General features: G+C 48.0%; 1 protein-coding gene across 1 annotated transcript; it reads right to left on the minus strand.

Moving 5' to 3' along the window:
• Positions 1 to 929: 929 nt before the first annotated feature.
• Positions 930 to 4,299, minus strand: LOC121359611 (osteoclast stimulatory transmembrane protein). Its single transcript, XM_041478677.1, has 3 exons — positions 4,256 to 4,299; positions 2,324 to 3,362; positions 930 to 1,358 (listed from the first exon to the last, which is right to left on the minus strand). Exons 1-3 carry the CDS (start codon positions 4,297 to 4,299, stop codon positions 930 to 932), a joined length of 1,512 nt encoding a protein of 503 aa, XP_041334611.1.
• Positions 4,300 to 9,313: the final 5,014 nt, after the last annotated feature.

Below are 9,313 nucleotides of genomic sequence, written 5' to 3' on the forward strand. Positions count from 1 at the left end.
GATGCATTTATTAATTTGGATACAATAACATAGTTTCCGAGCTTCAAACAACCCAACATTTAAAACAATGAAATCCAACCATTAACCCAGCACTGCCAAGGGACCATTAAAACATGTTCCCAATTCTACATCTTTGTGTCATTTAAATCCCTCCAGGGATGGTGACCCTACCACTGGCCTGGGCAGCCTCTGCCAGTGCTTGAAGAATTTTTTTCCTAATATAAAATCTTAACCTCTCCTGGCACAACCTGAGGGTGTTTTCTCTCATCCTATCACTTCATACTTGGGAAAAGAGATGGACACCCAAATTGACCTTTATTGATTGTTCTCATTCTCTTCTGAGGTCCTGCAGCTATTTTATTATATTTTCTTTTCAACAGACATTTTGAAGAGATTTTCTAAAACCCTCATGTGCTGATTTCTACCACCATGCCCAGGATGTGCCTCTCATGGTCATATTGATCTTGAATTTACTTCAGCAGGTTGAAGTGACATTTTCTTTGGTGAATAAACTATCTTCTAAATTTATCTGGTCTACCCAGTTTTCTGTGCACAAAGCCTGAAAGAAAAACTCATTGAAAGTTAAATTAATCAAGTCAAATAACTTTGCCTTTTTGTTGCCTGAAGGTATAACTTAAGAAAGAAAGTGTGTACTTCTTCCAGCACAGATGTGGTGGAGAAGGTGAATGAGCTCCTCCCTGACCCCAACTCCCATCTGTTTCTCAGTTAGCCTTGCCTAGCGCTGCAGATATGCAACAGCTGCCTCCAGACCTTCTTCCAGATGTTAAAATAATACAAAAAAAGGAAATGTAGCCCATTTTTCTCAAATTAATGCAAAAATGTGACATTTCAACTTTTTTTCTTTTTTAGCGTTGGGGTTTTTTTGGGTTTTTTTTTTTAGTATTTTCCCCCAAGCTCCAAACACTTCCCTAACTCTGGAAAATTAAACGCGTGACCCTTGTGGCAGAAGCCTGTGCTGTGGTATCAGACATGCAGCCATCCCCCTGACTTCCCAAAGCACCCTTCACAGAGTTTTGCTCCTTCCTGTGCCTCCTGGCCAGTTTCCTGTACAGGTGAAGCACTCTCTTCTCCTCGCAGCTCTGGAAGAAGGAGGCGGCGATTCCGCGGCACAGGCGCCACGCGTACGTTCCCAGGAACACGGTGCCGTAGAGGATGCAGAAGAGCAGCCCCACAACGAGCAGCACAGAGGGGTTGGGGGGCCTGGGGGGGCTGATCCTGCAGTGGGCAGAGCTGAAGATCAGCTGATGGTGGTAGGTCCTGTTGAAGTCCTGGAGCAGTAATGCCTCAGAAGGACGCCAGAAAACTTTGAATAGAAAGGGCATGATCCCTATTTCAGCCTGGAGAAAGGAGAGTTCAAATGTAAATGGGGTATGAAGAAACCAAAATCAACTGGTTACTACAAAACATCTGCCTGGGGGTATGGAATTACTGTTACAGCACTAAGAGAAGGACACTAAAGGGTGTGATCGCTTCAGTCTGAGTAACAGTGCCGTGTGTAGGCACTGAGCACTGGGCAGGGTGAGAGCCAGTCCCATCTGTCATCTTCATCCACTGGAACAGACATCATAGCAGGCACTCACTGCATGAGATTTATGGTGAAAGGCATCATCCAGACCATGGTATTAGTGGCTGAATATCTGAATATTAGAGGGTTTTTCTAAGCCCTGACTGTTTTCCTGTAAATCTGTCATAAGCAGGTATCTGCAGTAAGGATCCTGGGCTGGGGCAGGAGGCAGGCTGTATGGCAGAAGTGGGAAGTTAAAACACCAAACCAAAAAATATTGAATTAGAAACTTGGGAGGTTTGTGGAAATGATTGCAGAAGGCAAGAGCAAAGCCAGCAAGCAGGGATTTCTACTGAAGAAACAGCCTGTGCAATAGGATGAGGAGACATTCTCAGTGTTCATCAGCTGCCCCCTTCCTTTTGGAGTTGCACCCACTCTGCAGTGGGGGGACAGTGTCCCATTCCTCCACCTTGCTTAGGGAAGGGGTCTGGAGATACAGGGACGTCTGACTGCCTGGTCTAGCAGTGTGTTTGCAGCATGAGGCACTATTTGCTCCCCTTCCAGCTCCCAAGGGCTGTAACTTGAAGAGTGTCTGCTGCTATTTGATGCAGCTGAGCAGCTGAGGTTGTGCCACTGCCTCCTTCCCCAAAGCCTGTTGCTCATCCTGCTGGCTGCTGGGAAGGGAAGTCAGGATTGTGTAAATAAGAGTACAAAGACTGCAATCCCCACCACCCCCTCCCTGAAGGGACACAGAGTGGGGTCCCCCCACAGGGCAGGGCAGGACACCCCAGCACTCACCTTGTATTTGATGCTGAGTGTGACAGGCACTGCAGAGAACTGAGCTGCCTTTCTCACCGCCGTGTCTGCCACGCTGAAGGCAAAGTGGTCCATGGCCACCACCACCAGCATCAGCACCAGGGCCACGGTGACCAGCATGGCTTGCACGAGGCACAGAGCCACCTCTTCCCTGGACAGCTTCAAGCCTGTTGGTCGGATGAGTTTTTTGGATGAGCTCACCAGGAGATGAGTTGCTCTTCTGTCCATGGCTAAACGTTCCAGCTTCTTGGTGATGTAAAAATTGTCAAAGCTGATGTTGGTGAGATAATTTTTCAAATAACAGGTGGACTCAAAACAGAGATAGAGCATGAAGAGTCCAGCAGCCAGTCTGTTGGCAACTCGGACAGAGTCTTTGACCAGTTCCTCAACAGACAAGAACTCTCTGCTAATTTTCTCACCAGCAAGGTGCATTTTTTGGTAAATCAAGGAGCTGTTCTGAAGCAATGAAAAACGAAAATGTCCATTCATAGGCTTATAAATGGAACGAGTGGCTTCTTGGACTGCATCCCCAAACTCCCAGGAAACTTTCTCCAGCAGGGCAGTTGAGTTCAGAAGGCTGTCAGAGGAATTCTTGCAGATGCACTGAATAACCTGCAGTATGGTTTTGATGTTGCTTATGATGTTGGGTGTTATGTTCACCACTGCAATCATGATGCAGGTCGAGAAGAGAAGCTTCCTGCCCTGCTTGGTGCCTAATGTGGGCATGATCATGCTGAAGACACAACGGGCAGGATGCACCAAAAAGAGAGTCAGGAGAAGGAGCAGGCTGAAGGAGATGGCCATGGCAGCGGAGAGGTGCCAGGAGTACTCCAGGGAAGCAAACATCCAGTTGTAAAAGAGGCCTCCTATCACTGCTGTAATGCAGGAGCACTGCAGAAACAAGGTGCAGAGCTCTCTGCCGTCTGCTGGGACAGGTTTGGAGTAAATCCACCACAGGTCTGCCATAGTTCTGTGCACCTTTGGGAACAGAAAGTCTTCACAGTAAACACGGGCTCTCACCCTGGAAAAACAAGCACCTGTGTGTTAGCAGAGGAAGTTCATAAACACTGATTAGGGGGCTTTCTTGAGATGATCACTTAGGGGGGTTTTATATTGGCCTCCTCTGGGTGCCTCTGGTCTCACCCTTCTCTATTCCCTGCAAACTTCCCTGAGTAGCTGGGGCTGAGATCTCCCCTGGAAGCAGCAGGACAGGGAAGTTCAATGCATTTAGTGAAAAATAAATACTAAGCATGGTGCAACTGTTCTCTCTTAATGCAAGCACAGGAAAACATTGTGTTATTCTATAAAAACCATAATAGAGTCATTCTGAGGTGTCACCTCATTGACAGTGGTGGAGGCTTTAATGCTTATTTTAGAGGATGTTGGAGGGAGAAAGAGGAGACTATTGGCTTCTGTGGATACTGTTAGGCCAGCTCTGTATTTCAAAGGTGTTACATGGACAAGAGGCAGTTGAGTGGTGTTCTCTCTGCCTCTTAAGAGGAGGCCAAACACAAATCCACATGTTTAAGGGTGACAAACAGAGAAAACAGTTTCACACTGAAGTTGCAGTGCCAGAGAAAGTCTCCAAGGACAAGAATTTGGCCACTACAGACAGGATGAAATGTCCCATAAAGCTATTCAAATGTCTAATGGAAACAAACATTTGGGAAAGAATATAATTTCTCAGGCCTCACATCTGGAGTGACTCTCTGGAAACCAGAAAACCTGGAGGGGAGAAGAGCCTGTCCTGGGGGTTAAACCAGCCAGGCAATCCCTGTCTCCCACTGCTGGACAGCCCCCTCAAGTATCCTTTGAGGGACAATTTCAACTAGGAAAGGGGGTTTTCTGTGAAAAAGCCATACAATAGCTATCAAGACAGGGGGAAAGAGAGGGAATAAAGCTGACTCTACATACCCAATAGCAGTGAGGTGCCTCAGACTTGCCCAAAAACTCTCCATGTTGCAGTGCCTTATTGCTCTGAGAGGATCCTGGATGTGGCTGTTGGGAGAGGCAGGGTAGGAAACAAAGGCAGCACCAGAGAACCAGGACTCAAACCCCAGGATGTTTTAAGGCAATTCAGATCAGCAACACTGGCAATCTCTGAAGTGTGCAAAACCTGGTGAGTGAAGCCAGGGGAATAAAAGCACTACAGAACAGTGCCAGGATGCACAGCACTGCTCGGGATTTACACTTTTTCTGGTCTTACACTTATTGCAGAGAAGGCTTATTTTAATGACACATAAGTAAAAAAAATGAGTCAATGACACATGGGCTGACGAAGATGGAACAAGGATCCTGGAACCTGGGGTGTCATCATTCCATGTGGGGAAATCAGATGACTACTCCTCACACTGCCCACCAGCAAGAAGCGAGCAGGGCTGGCATCTCTCTCAGGGTGGAAGGGACCTTTTCCTCTTTCAGCTATCAGTCATGGCACAAAAGGCACAGCAGGATCCAGCAGCCCAGTTGGTAACTGCTCATCTGTTCTGACAGGCTGCTGCTCCCTGCTGAAGGGAGTGCAGGGTTCACAAATGGCACCAAGGCTCATCTCACAGTCCTAGCAGAGGAAGAGCAAGTTTCAGTCTCTAACCTTTCTGAATTCCTGATAGCCAGCAAATCCACTGCAGAGAACACCAGCCACAGTCAGGATTCCCAAACTGTTGAGAAGCTGCCAGATGTACAGGCCAGGATGTGCAGGTCCCAATGGACCAACCTGCCTGGCCCCCAGGATGTGCCCAGCAGAGCTCCAGCCACCAAACCTGCTGACCTGGAGATGAGGGCCAACCCCAGTGTTTGCTCCTCAGTTATGAGCTCAGGGGTTACAGGAGCCTTCCCTGCCCCTTTGCCAGATGCTCTTGTGCTAAGCCACCATTTGTGGGCAAAGGTGACACAGCTCACCCAGCTGCCACTGAGCCCATCCCCTGTGGGGACCCACTGTCCCAAGCCAAGCCCTCCCGCCAGCTGGGAACTGCCGGGCTCCCGGGATGTTCTCATGCTCCCCTGGGTGGGAAAGGGCAAAGGGCTCGAGGTCAGCTCTGTCCCAGCCATCCCTGGGGACAAAGCACGTGGGGCTGTGCCCTCCAGAGAAAGGTGGGAGAGCAGCACCTTCCCCAGGGGACATGGCTGGATCCCACGGCAGTGACAGGAGTTGGAGGACAAGGAATGACGAGCACAGAAGGCAGAGCAAACCTCTGCTGCTTCCTCTGCCCTTCCTGCAGGCACCAGGTCCTTTGTGCCCTTGCTGCTCTCCTCAACAGCTCCTCTTTATAGCTGAGGGTTTTGTTTTTCCCGCGTGGCTGGTGGAGCAAAGCTTTCCTCCTGGTGCCCTGGAGCACAGGGGCCAGATGAGAAACTCTGCCTGGCTCCAGCGGGGAAGAGGCACCAGCCAGGCGGGCGGGAAAGAAAGTGCTGTTTGTTTGGAGCATCCATAGCAATTGCTTGCACAGGCCATGAATTAGGTCTTTAATTCAATGTGCACACTAGAAGGGACTAGCCCAAAAGACCCATAGCTGGATCCTGCAAGGCTCATCAGCTTCTTCCACGGCTAAACTCCTTTCTCACTCTACTTCAGAGTGAACTGGTATTAGCATCAGCCCCTGGGACCCCATCCAGGCCATGCAGGCAGCTTTCCGGAGTAGAAAAAGAAATAAATTTAGCAATAGGCTATAAAGAACAAAAACCTCTGAAGCCCACAACATCGTGGTGTTTTCTGAGTCTTCCACACCATCTGGCAAAGGCACCTGAAGTCTGTGGAGACACTGAGCAGTAACTCTGGCAGCACCAAGAAGTGTTTGTTTCCACTTAGATTTTTTCCTCTGGCTCTACTCAAAATTGTTGTCTGCCAGCTGGACCTACAGCAAGGGCATAAATCTGGTGAAGCTTCAATTTTATGTACCATGAATGACCTGTATATGAGACAGAAACCTAAATGCCTAACCTTGCCCGGAATACAATGAAGAAGCTTGCTTTGCCAAAAAAAGAACCCAGTAAACAAAACACAGCAGCAAAAACCCCAGAAACAGCGTGTGTGTTCATAGGGATACCTGGGGGGTGAAGGCTGGGAGTGGGAAAGGGGCAGGACTGGGGCAGGGCAAAGGCAGAACCACGCATCGCAGCAAAGCAACTGTGACATCTTGTGGTCACACTCTGCTCAAGGACGCTGAGGTCTGGCTCATTTTGGTTCTGCAAAAAAATACTCTGTGGTTGGGAGAGTTCTAAGATAAGGAGGAATGCTGTGTCCTCCTGGGATGCTCCAAGGTGCCTTTTCCTACCCTGTGTCATTTCCAGATGGTATAAAAGGAATTTGCTTTCTTGATGAGCTCCAGTCTCTGTAGAGCCCAAGCTCTAAAATTTTATAACATCACCAATTTTGATTTTTTTAGCACTACAGGAGGAGCCCAAGCCCCACATGGCTGTGAGCAGTTTGCTGGAACTGTGAGACAGCAGAGGATTCCTTTGGCATCATTGCCAGGAAGCAGAGCCTGGCTTCACCTGCATAAAGGATGAACACTGAGATTGTACCCACCAGGGCAGGGGTTTTAAACTCAGTTCTGAGTGCAGACTGCAGTGTTTGGGGTGGGCCTGTGCCAAGACACCTGCAAGTTCAACCTGTGGTGACAGTGTCACCTTGTCATGGTGACAGGGATGGGAAGGGGTGCAACGCTGTACCCCAGGCAGAGGGTGGGGTAAATGAACAATGCAGCTTAAGAAAATGGCTGGAGAAAGAAGATGAATGAAGGACTAAAATAGAATTATTTAAGTCTGAAGATAATTCTTCATGGCAGTATCATCAGCACCTGTTGATCATGTTATTCTGCCCATTTGAGAAATTGAGGGTGTGGGAAAGATTAACTAATTAGGGGTGGTTCTTTGTTAAAATCACTTGCAAATGAACAAATTACAGTAACACAGAGCCAGATCATGTCTTCTTAGGTTACTACTACAGAAATATAGGAAAATCTAGCACTATCCTTTATAAGGGATAAATGTGAAAAGGGAACCAAGGCTGTCTGACCTGTAATAGCTGAATTCCCTATCATGCTGGACTTTCATTTGTTTCACGACTCTTTCCCTGCCTCTCCTAAAATTCCAGCATCACTGCTGAGTGCAAACTGACAAGCACAGCTCTGGAATCACTCCCTGCTGTAATGACCCACAGAGCAGCTCCTCCATGTGAACAGTTTGTAAAGGAACTCAAATGCTTCTGGGATAAAAGACAATGATGAAATGCTTTCCTACTACAAATAAACCAAAATTATTTTCTTCCGAGTGTCTCAGGAGAACATATGGATGTTAGTCCAGGACTTGATGGGGAACATCAAAGGAGTAAAGCAGAGATATTCTGGATGTTGAATTTCAATGAGTGGCATTTCCTGTTAATTAAAATTCACAAGGAGGCTGCTAATGTGAATGGCTTTTGTGATGGTTGTTGGATTTTTACATTCCTAGAGAAATAGTGGATAGACAAGAAAAGTTCCTTTAAAATAACACAGTCAAAGTAATAGAAGGTTACTACAGCACTTGAAATACCCTTTCCTGGGAATTTTCATATCTCTACACTTATCACAGACTCTTCAAGACTGTTGGGGTTGACTTGCCATTAAAAGCTGCTTTTGGCAAATCTTAGTACTAGCAGCAGCAAATGGAATCAGAAATTATTCATGCAGGCCTGTTCACCTTTGAACCTCAGAAATACTAAATCTTAAAACCTTGGCTCAAAAAAAAAAAAAAAAATTAAAACTCAAGCATACCAGATTAGTCCTACTTTCACAGAGGTCTGGGTAAAAAAGAGCAGAATTAGGTAATGCTGCTGTCCACATGCCTTAAATCAGATCCTCTGGGGAGCCCTGGGAAACACAGGGGCTGCTGGCAGAGCTGGCAAACAGGTCTTGGACTAAAGAGGTTTAGGATCCAGGTGCTTCTTACAGCTTTCCCAGGTGTGCCAAGGCCTCGTTGTGGACCTTGGGTAAGTCGCTGGTCCCCTCTCTGCCTCAGTTTCTCACGTTGGCAAGAGATCACAACCCTGCCCTGGCTGCATTTGTGAAATCCTTCCTGATCCCTGGACAGACAGTGCCACAGGCATGCCAGGACACTGGAAGTGATTTTTGGAGACTACTACACAAATTCTGTGGTCTCAGCTCTGCTTTCAAGCCAAAGAAAACCATCCTGGATTCGATCACCTAGGATGCACCAAGTCAGAGCTGAGACCATAAACAAACCTGCGACCCCAACACCCAGAGGGAGCTGGACTGGGTGTTACCCTTCAGAACGGGATGATCCCAAAGCTCTTGCTGCCTGTCCTCCAGGCTGCAGGGACAGAGGCAGCTCTGTGCCCGTGGCTGACCAGGATCCCCTGCAGCAGCAGTGGCTCAGGGCAGTGGGACCGCGGGGCTCCTTCCTGCGGGCACAGCCTGTTCCCTGCTCCCTGTTTGTTCCCTGTTTGTTCCTTGTTCTGTGTCCCCTGGCCCGGGACAGCAATCCTGTGCTGTTCATGGACAGCTGGTTGAGAAAGCAAACTGCAGGGAGCAATTTCCCCTTCCCATTCAGCCCATCTTTGCTAAGGCATGACAAGAAGCATCCAAGCAGAACAACAGTGCCCAAACCCAGCACAGCCAAGCAGACAGGGATTTGGGGTATGCTCAAAGGCTCTCGAGATGCTGAGCCAGGGGTTTTCCCACTTCTCCGGTGTTTAACAGGACTGCACTGCCCTCCTGCTCCTCCTGGGGAGCCACTGCCCAAATCAGAGGTGAAGCTGGAGCAGGGGGGGCTTTGTTTTCCTCCCCTCAAACTACAGAGCAAACTGGACCATGTGATGTGCTAACCAATGTGCTTTATTTTAAGTTTTCCACAATCATTAAGGATTTTGTTTGAACATTGAGGATTTTTTTTTTAATTGATTGATTAAAGTTCCACATTCAGTTGGTTTTGGCGATTTCAGTTCAACCCCCTTGAGCTGCCACCTGCCACATCACC

Source organism: Pyrgilauda ruficollis, unplaced genomic scaffold (genome assembly GCF_017590135.1).
Source record: "Pyrgilauda ruficollis isolate IOZ18807 unplaced genomic scaffold, ASM1759013v1 scaffold46, whole genome shotgun sequence".
Classification (NCBI taxonomy): domain Eukaryota; kingdom Metazoa; phylum Chordata; class Aves; order Passeriformes; family Passeridae; genus Pyrgilauda; species Pyrgilauda ruficollis.